This window comes from Clupea harengus, chromosome 15, assembly GCF_900700415.2.
Source record: "Clupea harengus chromosome 15, Ch_v2.0.2, whole genome shotgun sequence".
NCBI classification, from domain to species: Eukaryota; Metazoa; Chordata; class Actinopteri; order Clupeiformes; family Clupeidae; genus Clupea; species Clupea harengus.
In genome coordinates, this window is record NC_045166.1 from 12,215,463 (window position 1) to 12,235,723 (window position 20,261).

The 20,261-nt window shown below is 44.5% G+C and overlaps 1 protein-coding gene across 1 annotated transcript; it reads right to left on the minus strand.

The window, feature by feature from the left end:
* Nucleotides 1-1,240: 1,240 nt before the first annotated feature.
* On the minus strand, nucleotides 1,241-17,018 carry mtmr9 (myotubularin related protein 9). The gene is made up of 11 exons (XM_031582017.2): nucleotides 16,895-17,018; nucleotides 16,230-16,436; nucleotides 15,782-15,890; nucleotides 15,078-15,203; nucleotides 14,016-14,189; nucleotides 13,420-13,637; nucleotides 12,889-13,050; nucleotides 12,479-12,620; nucleotides 11,884-12,104; nucleotides 9,963-10,114; nucleotides 1,241-3,764 (listed from the first exon to the last, which is right to left on the minus strand). The coding sequence occupies exons 2-11, from the start codon at nucleotides 16,409-16,411 to the stop codon at nucleotides 3,601-3,603; spliced, it is 1,650 nt and encodes a 549-aa protein (XP_031437877.1). The 5' UTR covers nucleotides 16,412-16,436; nucleotides 16,895-17,018; the 3' UTR covers nucleotides 1,241-3,600.
* Nucleotides 17,019-20,261: the final 3,243 nt, after the last annotated feature.

The window sequence follows — 20,261 nt, forward strand, 5'->3', positions numbered from 1 at the left end:
TCTGTCAATAACGGTGGGTTAATAAGTCACTCAGTGGCACACTCCTGAGGAAGGCAGTATGGCGTCTGCCGGCAAACAGGGGTTACCGCGGGCTGGTGGCACCGCTTAGCCGTCAGTGAGGGCTGTGCTGTCCGCTGTAGGCTGTCCGCTGTAGGCTGCGTGTGAAGCTTTGTGTGGTTTTCTACACACACGCGAGCAGATACATGTGCCTGAGGTAGGCGGACTCACGGGTTATGAAAGCACTCCAGAGACTCTGCACTGCGTAGGACCTTTCACGCACAGATGGTAGCGTGCTGCGGCTCGGAGTGGAGTGGAGGCACTTCATGAGGCCTCCTGCTGTTCATCAGGTGGGTGTATTTGGGGGAGGCGGGTGTCATGCATGTCAATCAGCGCTGGATTGACTTGGCTTGTTCTGGTTGTGGTGGTGGGGACGGGGGGGTCACAAGGTGGCTGTAATGTCAGCATGAGACAGAGGTGGTTACAGTATAGTCAGTATGTGGTAACGTGTCGGGGTAACTGGCTGCCCCCCCATCCCGTTTCTTTTTGTCTCTTTTTCAAATGAGTTAGAGACTGACTGACAACAAAGAACACAGGAACCCTGTTTCTTTCTATCTCTTTTTAGGGGTCCCCTATTCTGCTCAAGGTTTCTTTCTGTTAAAAGGCAGCTTTATCTTGGTAGTGTCATCTACGTTCTTACTCAAGGGAGTTCATGCCTTCATTTCTGTTAACTGGTTCTATGCAAATAATTTAAATTGAATTGAATAGAAGTGAATATTGTGCTTTAGAGTTGTACTACATGAGGCCTTCAGAAGCCCTCTGAAGTGATGAGTGGGGTGAGTGTCTCGTGCCCGTCAACGAGCACAGCATGGGGATGGGGGTGCGGCTGGTGGGTTGTGTATGCCGGTGGCAGTGGTGGGGAGTGAGGTCACGAGGTGCTATTAGCATAAGATGGAGGCAGGGCTATTTTGGTGGTGCCGCCGCCGCCGCCTCCTCCTCCTCCTCCCTCTGCAGAGTGGACACACTTAGACCACAAGCTCGCTGCCCTGCCCATCTCTGGAGACTGCAGGAAGGATCGTGGGTGTGAAAAATCACTCAAGTTCAACAGGCTCACTTGCATAGGCGATTTCCTCTCTGTATGGTATGTAAGATACTGTATGTAGAAAATGTATGCATACATAATCATAGAGTATAGATTCGTACCAGGTTGACTGACTCACTAAAAGACAACGCACAAACAGCCTTCAGTGTGACGTTTTAATGCCCATGGAATTGAACGCAACATAATATAAAACGTGTCCATGGCACAATACATTTGAATGCAGCATCTTTTACAGCACACAGACAATGTACAATTTTACAGCAATGTCAGCAGTTATACATAAAAAAAACTTAACGTCTACCTAGATTAATCAGAAGCACAGATTAGTAGATTTGAGATATACAATCATAAAGTGACAAAGTGAAAAGTAAATGAGAGGACGTGTCGTCCAACCAATGTGCGAGGAGTGCCAGTAGAAACGCCAACAATAACAGGCCCTTCGGGCTGAAATGGTGCTGGGGGGGTCAATGTGTGTGTGTGTGTGTGTGTGTGTGTGTGTGTGTGTGGCAGAGAGGAAAAGAGACAGAGAGAGGGAAGGAGGGGGAACTTGTGCATATGAGCGGAAGTATGAGTAGTTTGTATGTGAGAGCAGTATGTATGTATGCATGTGTGTGTCTGTGAATGCGAGTGCGTGTCAGAGAGAGAGAGAGAGAGAGAGAGAGAGAGAGAGAGAGAGAGAGAGAGAGAGAGAGAGAGAGAGAGAGAGAGACTGTGTGTGTGTGTTATTTTGGTTCACATGCTAATGTCTTTTCTGTGTCACAGGACCCAGAGGTGCCTTAAAGGTGCCAATCCTGGCACACTCTCACACACATACCTAATAGATCATCAAACGTACTCAACATGGACACTACCATCTGAACACAAACTACAACTTAGTGGTACATGCCAATGAGATCCCCCTGTTATAGAGTTATTGGGGAAGCACACAAGAGACTAAATAAGCAATACGTGGATGCCAGTGTAGAACATTGGGTTCCCCCAAGAGATGGCATGACAGCGTTATCCATCTTCGTGGGTTTTTCACAATTTGCCTTAAGGGTGTGTCAGAAACACTTCCTTAATTCCCAGGCAGTGAGCCAAGGATGCCGATAGGTACTTCATCGGTGACATGAAAGAGTGCAACCTTGCTGAAAGGAAACCTATGCCATCTACACAGTCTCCAGAGTTTAGTGCATTTGAAGCATGTATGTGTGCAATCGGGTTAGGTCCACACCTGGCCAAATTGTCTCAAGTTTAGTACCATGGTGCCAAAGCTGCTTCACCAAGATATCTAGAAGGTACTGCGAGACAGGCAGACACTGCTCAAATCAGAGCAACCAGTAATGGACAAGGAATGCAAGTCAAGTTTTAGTGGTAAAACTGGTTGCTCAACCACCTATTCTCACCTCCAAAGGGCTTGAGATGTGCATGGTATCTACTCATCCCTTTATGAAATTAGGCTTCAGGATTCAAACTAAAGACCTGGAATGTTTCTGGTTATCCTAGTGCACGAAATAAAAAATCTTGTAACGATCGGTTTCAGGCGACAGGTCTTGTTTTTACGAGGCAGGACTGTCTGGACTTTCAGTAGTCAGCTGAAAACAAATATCACTTGGAGTAATAACTACAGAGTAAAAGCGAAAATGCAGTACATGCTAATGCGATCGGCTATTTATAAAGTATTAATGGTCGTCACAACTGTAGAGCTACAACAAACACCTATGCGGATGCACAATTTTCAGCTTATAAACATAACTTATATTTAAAAGCCAACATACAGGACTAGACAATTCGAATGGCACAGGGTACTTCTGTAGGCTGAGCCACCCTATCCCAGTGACCTTCAAGTTTGTCACCTTCGGCTCATATTTACCTTAAGGGTTAGTTCATTGTATTAACATTGTTTCTTTACTGGCCTTAACAAAGCAGACACTACTGCAGAAAACAGGCTTAAATATGCAGCGTAGGTGTGAGAACTATACTGTTGAAGAAATAGTGCTTTTACTTTGGCACCGAGAGTTGAGAGACACTTTTTGTTTGGTCACTAACCTCTAGATGACTGTGCTCTCCTAATTCATCCGGTCTGTGTTAAACAGACATAGCATGTATAGTGTTGGTGTCTGAGGGGGACCATAACATTGTGAATACATCGCTGCTCAAAAGGAATAGAGTGGGATGTCCACACATCTGGAATGTGTTATGCAAAATGAAACACTCTGCATGCAGAGGGAGCTTACAAAATAATTCATGAAATGTCGCAGTGTGTGGTGTGTTTTTGAGTGTGTGTGTGTGTGTGTGTGTGTGTGATGTTTACAAAGTAATCAAGGGGCTGTGTGTGTGGTGTGTCTATAGTGATCAAGGGACTACGAGTATGTGTAGGTGTGTGCGAGGGTGTGTGTGTGTGTCAGTCATCATCTGCCATTCCATTCAATGAGTGTGTATGAACTGATGTACGCGAGAAGGAGCGCTCGTTCTGACTGGTAGCCTGGTCACGCAGTCCAGGTCCAGGTCCGATCACGGTTCTAGGGCGTCTGCAACGGGCCGTCCTCCGTCTCCAGCTGGGCCAGCTGCCTCCTCAGGCTGTTCACTTTTGTCTGCAGCTCCTTGTTGTACTCGATGATGTGCGCCATCTCCTCATAGGCCTCGTCCAGCCACTTAGAGGAGCGGTTCCAACGCAGGAACACGCCTGTGGACAGGGGAGAAAGAGAGATGGGGGAGAGAGAGAGGGATATGGGGGAGGGAGAGAGAGAGAGATGGGAGAGGAAGGGAGAAGGAGATGGGAGAGATTTATGGGAGTGGGAGGGAGGAGTGAGAGAGAGAGACAGGGAGAGGGGGGGGAGGTGGAGACAAAGAGAAAGAAGAAGAAAGAGAGAGGATGGTGGGGGTAGACAGAAAGAGAAAGGGAAACCAACAGGGAAAAGAAGGGAGGGAGAGAAAGAGAGAGAAAGTGGGAGAACAAAGGAAGAGAGAGAAAACCATGACGAGAAATTACTTGGCTTTTTCTGCAGTTGTGGTTGCTAGGGGACTGCCAGAGGGACACTTTGACAATACAATATGAACCATATAACAGCAGACATGCATGAAAGAGTGTGTGGTTGGCGTGCACACGTGTTCGAGAATGATTAGACTTCAAGTATAGTCATGTGCAATCCTGAAGTGTGCATTTAAAATGTAAAAACTTGACATCACTTCTTGTCTGATACAACATGAAACAACACAACATTAAAAAAACAAACAAACAAACAAAAAAATATCCTGTTCTTGGAATTCACAAAAAAAAAATAACTACAGTTTGGCTCTTCCCCATTTCCACAGCCAAGGTAACTCAGTTTGTTGCAGTTTGTCATCCCATTTCATGGTCATGTGATGAAGGCCAAGAAGCGGCATGTTAGACAGAGGCAGCTTTAATAAGTGTTCTGGTCTGAAAGCCAGACACTAGCAGTTACTGGCGGACGGTATTCAAGGGTACTGAATGCACAGCGAGAGAGGGAGAGGGAGAGGGAAAGGAAGAGGGAAAGAGACCTCTGGGCAGAAAAAGTGGGTCAAGACTTAAAACACAGCTCTAGAGGTACGAAACAGGAACAAGGTGACTTCTGCTGAGGGGAAATAAGAGACGCACCACTCCCTTGTTCCAGAAACTCTTTGACCACCCACCCAAACCCCAAACATTCTCTTCATGCTTGGCACGCTTTCCTGCCTCGGTCACCTGACTTTGTTGCAAAACCTTTTCCCCACCGTCACAGTCGAATCGGGACAGTAAACGATGTTCTCAATGTCTGGCATCTACTGGAAGAAGGCCAGCGTGAGCGAGCAGGATTTTCCAATGGTCTGGAGGCCACAGCAGTGTCACGTTACTCTAGTCTAGTCTTGGAGTTTGATACACCAATCAGACAGCGCTGTGTGTTCAACCTAATTAACAATTAATTGATCAAGAGAAAATAGAAATAAAAAAGCGTTAACGTGAGGTTATTCATATCATTGCTGGGACAGCAGTCACCTGCGTGGGCTAACATACAGATGTGGACAAAATTGTTGGTACCCCTCCGTTAAAGAAAGAAAAACTCACAATGGTCACTGAAATAACTTGAAACTGACAAAAGTAATAATAAATACAAATTTACTGAAAATTAACTAATGAAAATCAGACATTGCTTTTGAATTGTGGTTCAACAGAATAATAATTTAAAAAAAACCTAATGAAACTGGCCTGGACAAAAATGATGGTACCCTTAACTTAATATTTTGTTGCACAACCTTTTGAGGCAATCACTGCAATCAAGCGATTTCTGTAACTCTCAATTAGATTTTGGCCAACTCCTTGTGAGCAAACTGCCCCAGCTGTCTCAGGTTTGCAGGGTGCCTTCTCCAGACTGCATGTTTCAGTTCCCTCAGGGTCCAACAGAAAAAGTCGGCCTTCAAACCATGTCCAGCCACCATATGCGACGAAAACTCCTCTTCTCTTGCACATTTCGCTCCAGAATGCCTTGACAGTCTTGAGATTTCATTGTACCCTGCACAGATTCAAGACACCCTGTGCCAGATGTAGCAAAGCAGCCCCAGAACATAACCGAGCCTCCTCCATGTTTCACAGTAGGTACAGTGTTCTTTTCTTTGTATGCTTCATTTTTGCGTCTGAACATACAGCTGATGTGACCAAAAAGCTCCAGTTTTGTCTCATCTGTCCAAAGGACATTCTCCCAGAAGCCCTGTGGCTTGTCAATATGCATTTTGGCAAATTCCAGTCTCGCTTTTTTATGATTTGCTTTCAACAGTGGTGTCCTCCTCGGTCGACTTTGGCTCAAACTGCGACGGATGGTGCGATCTGACACTGATGTACCTTGACCTTGGAGTTCACCTCTAATCTCTTTGGAAGTTGTTCTGGGCTCTTTGGTTACCATTTGTATTATCCGTATCTTCAATTTGTCATCAATTTTTCCCTTGCGGCCACCTCCAAGGAGGTTGGCTACATTACCATGGACCTTAAACTTCTGAATAATATGTGCAACTGTAATCACAGGAATATCAAGCTGCTTGGAGATGGTCTTATAGCCTTTACCTTTAACATGCTTGTCTATAATTTTCTTTTTCTAATCTCCTGAGACAACTCTCTCCTTAGCTTTCTGTGGTCCATGTTCAGTGTGGTACACACCATGATACCAAACAGCACATTGACTACTTTTCACCCTTAAAATAGGCAGACTGACTGATTACAAGTTTGAAGACACCTGTAATGCTAATTAGAGGACACACCTTAGTTTAACATGTCCCTATGGTCAAACTATTTTCAATCTTTTCTGGGGGTACCATCATTTTTGCCCAGGCCAGTTTCATTAGGTTTTTTTATTTTTTATTATTCTGTTGAACCACAATTTTCATTAGTTAATTTTCAGTAAATGTTTATTTATTATTACTTTTGTCAGTTTCAAGTTATTCCAGTGACCATTGTGGGTTTCTCTTTCTTTAACGGAAGGGTACCAACAATTTTGTCCACGTCTGTATATATCGTTTCTGCAATAAATCAGCGTTAATGATCATCCAGTCTTAATTTGATGGTAATTACACAACCATACATATTGGTGTTCCTTGGAGACAGAGGTGATCCATTGAGAGTTGTGTTATTGAGTGATGTGGATCATGGCATGCACCATATCAATAGTCTGCCTGCGTCATGTAACACAATGAGGGCAAGTGTAATTGATGTGTACCGTAGTAGTTGAGCAACTCACCATTTCTTAGCTTTTATGCCCTTCAACCAGTCAGAACGGACACCTGGTTGTCAGTCTCCCCTACTTGATCAAGCTACCATTGCACATTTTTATTAGGCCAAATATTAACCAGAGCCCTGATTTTGCGTGTTCACCAGCACCAACGATTCTCCATTTTTAATCATCTGTTAAAGCTATTTGGTAGCGTGTAAGTTATCTAATAGTGTTATTATCTAGTGTTATAATAGTGTAAGTTATCTAATCTTCTTTTGGCACTGAACCGGTCTTACTTGATTCCGCTAACCTTAGCAGCTTGGCCCAAGGGTAATCGGCGGGCCAACAGCCCCTGGCCATGAGCACAGAGGAGCCCTGGAAGTAACAATGGAAACGCAACTGGCAGTTGGCACGCACTAGCTCGCCCAGATTCGGCCCGATAGAAAAGAAGCAATGCTTTCCTGTCATTTTGTTTAAGACAGCTGAGAAGAGTACAAAGTTGTGTATAATTACAGCATGATGGTAAAGATGGCAACGCACAGCTTTCCAATCTGAACGGAGCAGGTGGATGTCAAACCAAATGATTTTGCTCCCTACAATAAGCCTAAGCTTTTGGGCAATGACCATTTTACTTCTTTCACTCTATCCAGAGCACCTATTTGCATTTAGAATGTATTCAGTTATAAGACACCTTTATCCAAAGTGACTTATAGTAAAGTACAGATAGACATGATTTCAGCAGTACGTTTTAGTTCCCTTGGTATGAAACCCATGATCTTGGTGTTGCTCTACTTGCTAAGATTAGCAATGGACGACACATTCATTTCTCTGCCCAAGTTTAGAAACTGAAGTTTGCAAACGCACACTACACGCAGGCAAACCTCAGTGTAAACAGCAGTAGATCAACACGGTGAGGTGGCGGTTGCTCTCACTCTCACACACACTACAGACCTCTGGCTGCCCATACTTGTTCTATACTTTAGGGCCGAGGCGCAGGAACGCAGCTAGTTTGACACCTTGACGCCTGCGGTGTTGCTAATTACCTTTCATGTCCCGCCTCCCTGGCCCCCGGCTCCATGCCCCACCCCCAGCGACCGTGACTGTGCGTCAAACCCGTTGACCCCGTCAGCTGATGCAAGACACTGCTCCGCTTTCCTCAAGTGACCTGGCCCTCACAGCATCCCCTTCCCAGTTTAAAAAGCAAGGAGATGTGGAATGTTAAACGTGTATTTCTGTGTCATTCAGTTACCCACTAAGGTTATAATTAAGGTTCTAACAAATGTTGGACGCTGGAGATTTTCTGAAAGCATAAGATGAAATAGTCTTGAAATAGATTTTTGTCTATTGGCACACAGTGTCAATGGAGTGTGCTTTCATTGGAGAAATAGAGAACAGAGGGATTTGATGTGTTTTTAAGTGAAATTAAAGTGTGAAATGTCCTTCCAAACCACAAATCCAGTTTTTTGACTGACCTACATTTGCAGAGCTGTGGCTGCTGCCAGATGTGGGATGTTTTGTGAGGGTGCAAGCGCGCGCGCGCGCGCGCGCCCCCCCCCCTACGTTTACTTGCAAAGATCCAGCAACGATAAGTCAGGGACTCAAATCAACTCATGAAGACACTCAGTGCATAAAAGACACAAGACAGAAGAAGGCTTGAAAGCCATGTCAAAAAGACTCCCTCCGCCCCTCTGGAAATACTAATGGACTAAGGCAGATGGAACATGGGCAGATATTGCAGTGTGTCAATGTAATACACACGCAGGAAGAGAGACCAAATGCAGGAAGAGAGACCAAATGTCCACACCTGGTCTCCAGGGACATCACCGGTCAAAGTCACGGCAACCATGAGAGAATGGCAGTTAATTTGATATGTAGTAGGTTAACATAACAACCCGTCCAAAGCGTAGGTGATTGGAATGATTGGTCCACAATTAGCAATAATTGAACAGCAGCTGGGACAGACGTACAGGAACACCAACATACAAGGCACACCAACATTCTGTCCGAAGAGGAGACTTATGATTGGGCCATAACTAGCAATAATGACAACCATCGAGGTCCATGCCTCAAGAGCCTAAAAAACAGGAATGTCTAGAGTTAGAATACTACAGCCACTTGTGGACACTGCACTGCAGATGGCAAAGGCACATCTGTCAAGCCAGCTGTTCAACCGGTCTTAACACCATCCTGCAGCCGACAGAGCTAAAAGAAGAAATTCACATAATCGTCTCAGTCAGGAATGACAGTCACTGATAGTAAGCGTCTGTCAACAGTCTGTGACGGTAACAGTAAACAGATGATTAACTTGTTGAGGTTTGAATGTGCCAAATAAATATTTTCACCTGGACAGGAGCTTGGCCACCTCAGGAAGGTAGCACACTGCTGCCCCCTGGAGGTGCACATATGAATGACATGAAGCTTAGATGAAGAGGAACTTTGGCCCAAACTTCACAACCCCACGACATGACAGAGACACAGCCAAGAGGAGAGCAGAAAACTGAGGGGAGGTATACACGGCTTTGGAAAAAAAAGAGTCCAAAAACAGTACAACTGTAGAACTAGTACAGTAACCACAGGGAGCTATTTGACAAAAATCAAAAAAAGGAATGGAGGTTTTCTGATTAAATGGTTAGAAAAGGTGCAGAGTGAATCAGCAAACAGGCAAGGGTGGTTGTGGGGGAGAGGAATGGGGATGCCTCTTCCCGTCTCATGAGGTTGGTGTAGAAGCTACATGACTTGCAAAATGGCTACATGACTTGCAAAATGGGCTACATGACTTGCAAAATGGGCTACATGACTTGCAAAATGGGCTATATGACTTGCAAAATGGGAATGCGTTCTTCCTCACAACCTTCATTTACTTAAGTGGGTGTGGGCAGGTGTGGCAGTGAGTGGGTGCTAGTAGTAGAGGTGGTGTTGGCAGGGGATTACTCTGAAGAGAACAAGAATGTTGATTCCTTTTTTCTTTTTTGCGTGGTCGCGGGAGTGCACTGGTACTCATCCCCAACACCAGCAGGGTCTGTCACTGTCTGTGTGAGTGTGAGTGTGTGTTGACAGGGGTGTACTGGTGCTAACCCCCCCAACCCTGCCACACAAACACACACACACACCATCAGCAGGACCTATTCCTTTTGAAGTATGTGTGTGGAGATGTTTTGAGAGTGGGTGCACTGACTGACACTCACCCTCCCACAGCAGCAGGCTCTGAGGGGCCACGGAGGGCCAGATGACCAGGCTGTTGGGCTCGTAGAGCGGGTTGGTGAAGCGCTCCAGCTCCTCGGGCCGGTTCACCCACGACCACAGAGACACCGTCTTCTGGGGCAGCTTCAGCTTGGCCCTGAGGAGGAGAGAAAGCATGAACACGGACACACACACATGTAAACAAACCCCTGCAAACACATCACCACACACACACACTCACATAAAACCATACAAACACATAACCACACACACAGACACCTTCATGTGTTTACACACACACATACACTCACTCACACACACAGCGGAAAAACCCAGAACACTCAACTATATTGAAATACACATGGTTAATCAGTCAATAAAAACATCGTAACTGAATGCTTACCCTGTGATTACCGTGACCTGTCCTTGCATCTGACGGCCATCTAAGCTAATACAAATACGATCAATCGTGGCAAGAAAAAGCTACTTAAGGATATTTTCTGCTAAGTCATAACCGTGTCAGTTTCCTGACACTGTTTATGTGTGTGTGTGTGTGTGTGTGTGTGTGTGTGTTTATCCCTATCTGATTATATGCTGTTGGACACACGTGAACTGCTTTCGCTCTAAGGGAGAGTAGAAACAGCCCGTGATGAGTCTGAATGTTTTCTCCTGGGTTTAGAAGAGCGGTAAGGTGGTTGTGTGTGTGTGTGTGTGTGTGTGTGTGTATGCTTTGGCCCATTTGTTCAGTCTGAGAGGACGTGACCAGACGATGTCTGATGCTGATGGTGACAGACCTTATCATCATATCGAAAACACTGAAGGAGAAATGGTTGATTATGTTGCTCAATCATTTAGACTACCAAGGCCATGTGTTTATTTTCTCCTCTGTTGAGTAACTTCTGTTTTCTTGGTACAGAATGAATGTAGATTTGTTCATTGGGAAACTTCTGGATTTTTCAACCACAAAACGGGGCAAGCACCGACAGGCTCAAAATGTTATTACAACGTGGAAACGATCCCTGCAGGGATAAACCTGTGTGTTAACCTCAATCACTGTAAAGAAACAGTAATACATGTCTGTTTCTGCAGTTTATGTAGTTTAAGTAAAGTTTCCTGAACGTTATTGGATTACAATGTAATTTTGCGGTTGCTGTTTATAGCATTCTAACTCAATAGTGGACCAATTTCGATCGTTAATTGTCCTTAGTAAAAGTTAGGACCCAAAAAGATCTAAAAATATGGTCTAGTGCTGTTTCTTTCAGTCTAGTGAGTCCATTACAACTACTAACAAGTTTTTCTGTAGAATTCTATTCTCCCTACTTTAGAGTGCGGGTCACTCTTTTACATAAAGCCTGTGACACACCAGGCCAACGGTCGGTCGTTGGCCAATGTCAGGCTGACGATGAGCGTCTGCAGCCCTAGTTTTTGCTGTGTGTCCTGTGCCGTTGCCACTAGTAGGACCCCTGTGAGTAGCTTTCTGACCAATTAAGCATGTTGAATCAGCGGCAGAGCCCATCGAAAGATTACTCCGATTGTCAGTTTAATGAGTACGATGAAGAATTTCATCTGGTAGAAATGTTTGTAAACATTTTGTTGGTTTTAAATGTAATGTCCATGTTGAAAGGTGCACTTTACAAGAACAAGACTTAATATAGAACATCTCTAACACAAATAAGTGCTGTGTCAGTTTGAAGTGTTCATGGTGTACGTATACGTGCTAGTTGGCCCTCGGCTGTAGTCTTTGCGGTGTGTTCAAGTGCAACTTTTTGGCTCAGACACAAGCGACGTGATGCAACGCAACAATCTGCCTTCCTCACCACTTTCATGTCGGTTTGGTGCGACTTTGGCTCAACTATTACCTCAGTCCTTGCGGATAACTAAGGACTACCTGCGGACTTTGTCAGGACACTCGCCCCTGGCACTGACCTGTCAGCAGCACAGTTTCCCATGAAGGTGCCGAACTGGGAGGCGTAGGCGTGCTCCCAGAGCAGCACCAGGAAGCCCTCGCTGAACTGGAAGGAGCAGGGGAACTGGCGCAGGATCTGCCACACGCAGTCCAGAAAGAGCAGGAAGACGGGCGCCTCGCCGCGCAGCTTCCCGTTAGAGTGGGCCGACTGAGCGCACCGCTGCCGGAACGGGTGGCCCGCCTGCACGTGACACACAAACACACACACACACACACACACACACACACACACACACACACACACACAGGTGTTGGAGCAAGGCCTCTGGTAGTCAGTATGACAATTAGCCAATATATCTGTCCTGTCATTACATTTTGTCGATTAACACTGAAAAATGTTATACAAGACTATACAATATTATACAAAGATACAAAGAATCAGTTATTTATTTATTTTCAAAGGTTTTATCTTGTGAAGAGCACAATACAAAATCCAAATACATCGGCCAAATGTATCCACCACATCGCCACTGTAATATACTGATGGACTAATGCTAAAGCAGTTGTAGCACTAACACAGTTTTAGCATCAAGCCCTTCCCCCTCCGGCACCCACCTGGAGCCACTCTCGCTCCACCAGTGCCTGGAAGCCTCGGATGGTTCTGCAGGACTGGTCCAGGATGATCTGGGCCAGAGAGGTCACCTGCAGCGTGGAGTCCGTTCCTTCGGTGCCGTGGACCAGCACAGATGCACCCTCCCTGTGAGAAGAACCCCCCCCCACACACACACACACACACACACACACACACACGTTAGTACAAATACAGCAACATGGGCCGCCGCCGCCCCTCCCCCTCCCCAAATTCAATTTGAAAAAACATATGCCTTTTTCCTATTTCCTACACCTCTCCCACTCGCTTCTCCAACTCGCTTCTCCTACCCCACCCCACCCCTCTCCTTCTCCTCTCCTCTCCTACCCCACCCCTCTCCTACTCGCTCTCTGTGATTCCTCAGAGACGCTGTCACCTGTCGATGCACTGGGCTGCCAGGCAGGCTGTGGTGAGGATCTCCTTGACGTGGCTCTGCCAGCTGGAGGCCTCCAGTTTGCTGAGCCAGCGGTCCATGCTGTGTGACTGGTCATTGCAGGCCTCCACCAGCTTGATCAGGCTCTCCTGCAGGACACTGTGCCTATGGGAGGGAGACAAGAGCAGAGGGAAACCATCCATTATGAAAGTCTGGAGAGAAGTGTGTGCCACAGAGAGAGAGACAGTCCGTCAGAGGGCCACTGGGCCTAAGAGAGTTAGAGTCAGTCAGGGAAACCTTACTACATCATACAGTAAGTCAGAGGGCCACTGAGCCCAAGACACCCACCTTTGGGTGAACGTTCATTCATTTCACTAAACTGCACATAGTAGGGACTCTGGAGGAGAGCAATCACTCACTTTGACTCAAAGCCTTATGGATAAATGTACGTTTTGACTCCAAGCCTTATGGATAACTGTACGTCTCGTTGGGATCAAACATGATTTTGAAATGGCTTAGAGTAAATGTGTGCACCTCTCTATAGTCTTGTGGATCCTCCTCCACTGCGGGTAGTTGGACTCCAGCTCGAAGCCTCCGCCACGCGCTTTGGCCTGCTGTGCCACTGCGATGGTGCGCGTATCGATGATGTAGCCGCGCTTGCCCGCTCTCAGCGTGGCGTTGATCAGCTTCTCGTCCTCCTTGCAGCGCCGGCCGTTGGTGCCAGTGAGGGGCTGGCTGGCACGCATCATCACCTGGGGACAGAAGAGCGATGGAACAGCAGTGGAGAGTATTACACCATCAGCGGGTCAGTAAAGGTATACAGCTTTCTCCTGAGGATCAATGGCCAGACAAGGGTACTAGAACTGGCAAAGCCAACTGGCGAAGGATCGCAAATACTTAAAAAAGGCACACCTTTAAAGAATTGAATAAGTGCTAAAATGAATGCATCTGCTTTTTAGATTCCCCCTTTCCTTTCTGTCGCAATTAAATGAATGTAAGAAGTACAACATATTTTTAAAGGACTGAAAATAATTAAAACTATATTTAAAAATATTGACAGTAATGAGGGTAAGCTAAGGGTAACATGAGCTCCAGTTCTCAGGTCAGTTCTTCCCACAGTCGTCCCTCACCATGCCGTTCTTCTTGTGGTAATAGCTGAGCACTGGGAAACGGCCGCCGTGGCGGAAGGTGGCAACCTTGCGGAGGGTGTCATCGTCCACATCCTTTGGCACGGTTACGAGCGGGGGATAGGATTGGCAGACGCTGAAGTCATTGTTGACATCGCTGAGCCTCCATTCATCTGTCTATTTGAGGGAAGAGAAAGAGTGATAAATAATAACAATAATAACACACATATATACTATAAAAACAAACAATGACAATATAAACAATCACAATACCTGTAAATATATAACAATTATGGTTGTTGTTTTTCTTTTTTTACTCATATTTCCAAATTCAAGTTGTATTGGCATGACAAAAATCACTTTATTTCCTAAATATAAAGCAATCTTGATGCAGATGAGCTACAAACCAATCCAGTTCCATTTAGTCTGGTTTTGGCAAGAAGCCAGCATCAACTGGAACAGCACATCTTTCACAAGCATACAAACTTCCCTGAACCTACACTTTCCAATTTACTGGAAGAGTCTCTGACTATAAGAACAAAGTTGTGAAATCTTTACTTTGTTTACAGTATTCCTTGACTACATGTACAATCACTTTGATTACATGCCAGTATTGTGATCCTGTTTTGTTACGTTATGTAGGACTTTTTAGGTCTTGAGCACAAACAAATAACCTGTTTAAATCTAAAAAAGCTGGGGGACACAACTATAATAGCAAGGCTCAAGCATTGAGTCTGCTATCCGAACGCCCCTAAATTCGGATTATTAGCACAACCAAGTATTGCTATGATATGTAGCGCTATACAGCAGGTATAACTTTAGTTTTGATTCATAACCAATTTACACTTTGACCACAAAAGCATTTATCTAGATCAAAACATTCAAGCATGAATTCAAAATGGACGGTGGACAGCCTTCCTCAAAAAAGCATTTTTCCAAATTGAAACATTTCACCTAATTTGGGAAATATCTCTGGGCATCTGTCTACAGATACATGTACAGCTAGTCCTGACAAAACATTCATTGCAGTTATCATGATTAACTGATAGGAAGTGGGTCCCGTACCATGGATTCTAGGTCTTTGAAAGCTTCTTCAGGAAGGAAGGAGTTCCATCCATCCTCGATGACCTCAAACATGGGGCGGTAGAAAAAGGGATACTTGAGGGACACCGAGTCCAGGGTGGAGAGGGCCTAGGAGACGAGTGAAGTAGACATAGATGAGGGCCTAGGAGACGAGTGAAGTAGACATAGGTGAGGGCCTAGGAGACGAGTGAAGTAGACATAGGTGAGGGCCTAGGAGACGAGTGAAGTAGACATAGATGAGGGCCTAGGAGACGAGTGAAGTAGACATAGATGAGGGCCTAGGAGACGAGTGAAGTAGACATAGATGAGGGCCTAGGAGACGAGTGAAGTAGACATAGATGAGGGCCTAGGAGACGAGTGAAGTAGACATAGATGAGGGCCTAGGAGACGAGTGAGGGAGACACAAGTGAACGTCTAGGAGACGAGTGAGGGAGACACAAGTGAACGTCTAGGAGACAAGTGAATACAATATTTACAGTCTTAAATATCAACTTGCTAACCAAAGTCTGGTTTGTTTAAGGAAGAAGCCAGTGGCTCAAGGGTATGGCTAGTTAATTCCAGGCAATACATGGTGAAAAGTGTATTGCTCACATGACACCATGATTTCATACCGCCTAATGGCCTCTGCTGAAAGTTAAAATCTAAGCAGTTCACGCCATGTTAAGTGGAATTAGATATGCACTCACCTCAATGGAGCTGGCGACATTGAGACACTCCTCCATGCCAGGGATGTCCATCTGGATAGTTCTCAGATCTTTACATTTCACTATAATGGATCCAGAAGAGCCTACAAACCTGCATAGAGAACAGTTAATGAGATCACAATCTATATTGGAATGGGTTTCATCTGGACTGTTTGTGTTGTGGATAAGACACAGGTGTGTACTGTGAGAACAACATGGCTGTGTGAGCTTGTGATTACTCTTCACGCATCAGGTAAGTCTACATGAACGTACATGTAAACGAGTGTCTGAAAGCTTGACCTGTGGGACCTAAGTAATTGTTTTTGGGTTCATCACTATGGAAATAATTATGTTGCTTGACTTCTTCTGTTTCAACTGTGTTTCCATCAAAGATAAGCCAACGTGCCCCTTCTAACATAAGTCTATGGGTGACAGAACTCATTCGATGTACCTCTTCTCGATGGCGTCGATATTGGCGTGTAGCAGCCACAGCTCCTCTGTATTGTCCTGCCGCGATGATAAAATCAGGTGGTGTCCCGTCAAACACAGCGTGCCCTCCACCAAAGGCATAAAGGGTCGGTGGAGGACCACCCCATCGACGCGGGGGGTCTTGATCAATTCAGCAAACTCCATTCAAATGTTCTGAAGGGATGATATCCTAAAGGCAGGGACAGGCTGGTTGAATAACTCAAGAAACGGATGCACACTTTATGTTTAGAAAATCGTGCGGGAAAAATTGCATAAAGTTAGCTGTCTAAACAGCTAAAGAAAAGCTGACAGGCAGCTGTCATCTCTCAAGATGACAGAAGCTTGCCTCACAACTTCTTCGGTTTGAAAACGATGTATTTGTTGGGATACTGGGTAGTGTAAGCTGTATAGCCTGCTAAGAAGCTTGTAAAGTGAGATATCACCGCAGGCTGATGCTGTAAACAAGCTAACTAACGTTGCATTCTATGCTAGCTTCACCAGCAAACATCAAGCCTGTTCAGCGAAAATGGTTCAGGCTAACATGCGGAAGTTTCATCTGAAAACAGATGAAGAGTTCATATCAAATAAACATTTAATAGCTTTCGACTCTGCTATTACTCGTCTGGACAACACATAACAAACAATTACCTGGCCACTCTTCTTCCTCTTCCTTAATTAGGATTCTCCTTCCCTTCTTTTCAGGTATTAGAACGCCTATCATATACTTCCAGCCTTATACTGCCACCACGCGACCAGGAGTATATAATGTAGGGGTCTGCCACTGCGAGTCATGTCAAGTCAAGTCAAAATTATTTATAAAGCACATTTAAAAACAACTCACGCTGACCAAAGTGATGTACAATTAAATCACAATAAAATATCAAAACAAATAGACAACAGAAACAAAACAATTAGATGACCAAAAAAAATCAAATAGAAAAACAGAAGCAAAACACTCTACTAAGCATATATACACACAGAAAGCAAATATACAAATTATCAACTAAAATCAGGAGGATCCAAATGCTAAATAATAAAAGTAGGGTTTGAGCCTTGACTTGAAGGAATCAATAGAAGGGGCTGATCTTATAGAGAGGGGGATGCTGTTCCACAGTCTTGGGGCTGCAACAGCGCGGTCACCCTTGGATTTAAGCTTAGATTGGGGGACTGCCAGGAGCCCTAAGTTATACGACCTGAGGGGCCTGGCGGTGGAATAAGGGGTTAAGAGGTCTGTGATATAAGAAGGGGCCTGCCCATTAAGGGCTTTAAAACAAACAGGAGCACCTTAAAATCAACCCTGAACCACACTGGAAGCCAGTGGAGAGAGGCCAGGATAGGGCTAATATGGTCTCTTTTCCGGGTGCCGGTCAGGAGCCTTGCAGCAGTGTTTTGGACTAGTTGTAGGCGGGACAGGGATGAGTGGCTAATTCCAGTATACAAGGAATTGCAGTAGTCTAGCCGGGAGGATATGAAGGCGTGGATGACCTTCTCAAGATCTTTTGGTGACAGGAAATACTTGATTTTGGCAATGGTGCGAAGTTGGTAGAAGCTGGCTTTAACTACTGCTTTGACCTGTTTGTCAAATTTAAAAGCCAAATCGAATATTAGCAAGGTTTTTGACTTGGGGCTTGACCAGAGTAGACAGATTGCCTAGGCTGCTGGTGGTCAGTTTGATGGAGTCCGGGGGGCCGAATAATAAAACTTCAGACTTATTTTCATTAAATTGTAGGACATTTTGTGCCATCCAACACTTGATGTACTCAAGGCAGTCCAAGAGACTGTTTAGATTTTGCCTGTTGTTAGGTTTCAGGGGGAGATAAAGCTGTGTGTCATCTGCATAGCAATGAGGTGGCAAATGAGGTGAAGCTGGACAACAACCAACAGCATACAGCATACAGCATTTAATGGCAAAATAACCTAAAAGCTTAAAACAAATACTTGTTGGCATGACATTGTGATGAAAAAGGAGACGTTAGCACTGAACTACTGTACTTGGTGTCTATTCTCTCAGAATTCACTTTGAATTCTCCAAACACAACAAGGTAGGTCTCCCTCAATTGCCGTTGCTTTTCCAGATGTTATGGTGAATAATTCCCTGTGTCAGTGTTAGAGGTTTTGTTATACAATACAATATTGGTGTATTGTATAAATTGTGAAGCAGCAATACATGCTTCCCTCTTGGCATCAAGCATTAAGCATCAAGTGGAAGTCAAACCTCTAAGTAATGAGCAAGGGCCTGCACCCATTACATTTCTCCAGCAGGGGGCAGCCCCTGCCTGTGCCAATCAGTACACAGAACAGGAGGAAAACACACTGCTGTTTTACAGCTCTTTTACAAAAAATGCTCCTACTGATAATTTTCATCATTTGCCAGGGTGTAGAGGAGGATGACATTGATGGATCTGTGTGTATATGTATGTGAGTGTGCGTGTTTCTGTGTCTGTATGTATGTATGAACGTGATGAGTATGTGTGTGGAGAAATAGATAGCTTTCTGAGCCACCTCGCCTTGCCATCTTGACTTCAAACCTGACTTGAGTGAAGCCATCGATCCCATGAATGAAACATGCACTTTTCTAGATACCCAAAGCACTTGACTTATAACATTAGGGGACTCATCTGACTCATTTAATCTGAGACCACCAATGTGTCACATTGTGATTTGATAACACTATGCTTAAAGGACCCATCGTATGCCCATTTTACCACAAGTTGATATGTATCCTTGGGGTCTTAATGAAATGTCTGTAACATATTTTGGTCAAAATACCACAAGGATCATTATTAATGGCATCCTTTTTACCCTGCCAAACACAGCCATTCTGTCAGCGAGCTGTTTTGAGCGCTTATGCTAATGAGCCAGCTAACCCCTCCCCCCGCCCTCCTCCCCCCTCCTCTACGGTTTTGGGCTAATCATTCTAACCTTTTAGTTTTTAGCTACTCATTCTTACCAAGTTTAGTTTTGTAAAATATGGCGACTGGATACGAGATTGTTCAGACCCTGAACAAGAAGAGGCTCCCAAACAAGTTCGAGAATTTAGGGTACAACAGGACGTTTCTGAATGGTAAGTACACTTTGTCACTTCACTTGTTTTTACTTTGGCTAAGGTCATACGGTCTAGTGCTAGATAATAGTGTGTTGTGTCTAATGCTAGATAATAGTGTGTGCATGTACGAGTATGTCACAAATACAGTGTGTTTATGTAAGTTACTGTTTGTGAAAAGTGTTTATGTAAATGCAAGTAACGGGAACGCCATTATGCCTGCTACACGAGTAAAGCTCCAGCTGGAAAGTAAAATGTTATCTGACAACAGTAATGGACCAAGCAGGTTGTAGTGGCTAAAGTTCCCTTCTTGTTATCAGGAATTCATTTTCAACATATTCATTCACTTAACCACTCTAGACGGAAAGAACGAGTCTCTACGCGTGTTTAGTGCGTTTAACAACGGTAGAAAACAGTGTTTCGCTCCGTCCTTACTGAATACTGAACAATGAAATAAATGGCAGTTCTTATACATTCCATCAATGTCGAGCAGACTACGTCGTAGCTCACTACCACGCGCACTCCAAAGCAACTCTTATATTAAACTGAAATGCAAAACTATAAAATACAATTATGCAATCATTATAATGAGCAATCACTAAATATGAATCTAAACAAAATAATATCTTAATCTGAGTCTAAATTACAATGTGGAAAATGGCACTAACACAGATGTAGAACATAACGTAACGTGTTTACCTCCGTTTATTAGCGTTCAAACATTGTTTTCTCATTATATCGTTGTATTTGTCAACTTATTAAGTAATTGTAACACAACATTCAAATACACTTCACCTGCAATGTTGTCACTTTTTAAAACCCTTTATCTATACAGGCGTAATTGTGCCAAGTGTGAGCAAATGCCTACAGAGCCTGAGAATGGATGCTGCAGGGAGATGCCACAGGTAAAATTATTTGTGAATGACATGGTAATTATGCAGTCATCTTGTTTTATATTCCATGATACTTACA

Excerpts from the sequence above, each read along its gene's own strand:
- mtmr9 (XM_031582017.2), bottom strand. The coding sequence starts at position 16,411 with ATGGAGTTTGCTGAATTGATCAAGACCCCCCGCGTCGATGGGGTGGTC. Across the intron at positions 12,621-12,888 it reads GCAGCCCAGTGCATCGACAG|GGAGGGTGCATCTGTGCTGG; the intron begins GTGACAGCGTCT and ends TTCTTCTCACAG. Across the intron at positions 10,115-11,883 it reads GGAAACTGTGCTGCTGACAG|GGCCAAGCTGAAGCTGCCCC; the intron begins GTCAGTGCCAGG and ends TCTCCTCCTCAG.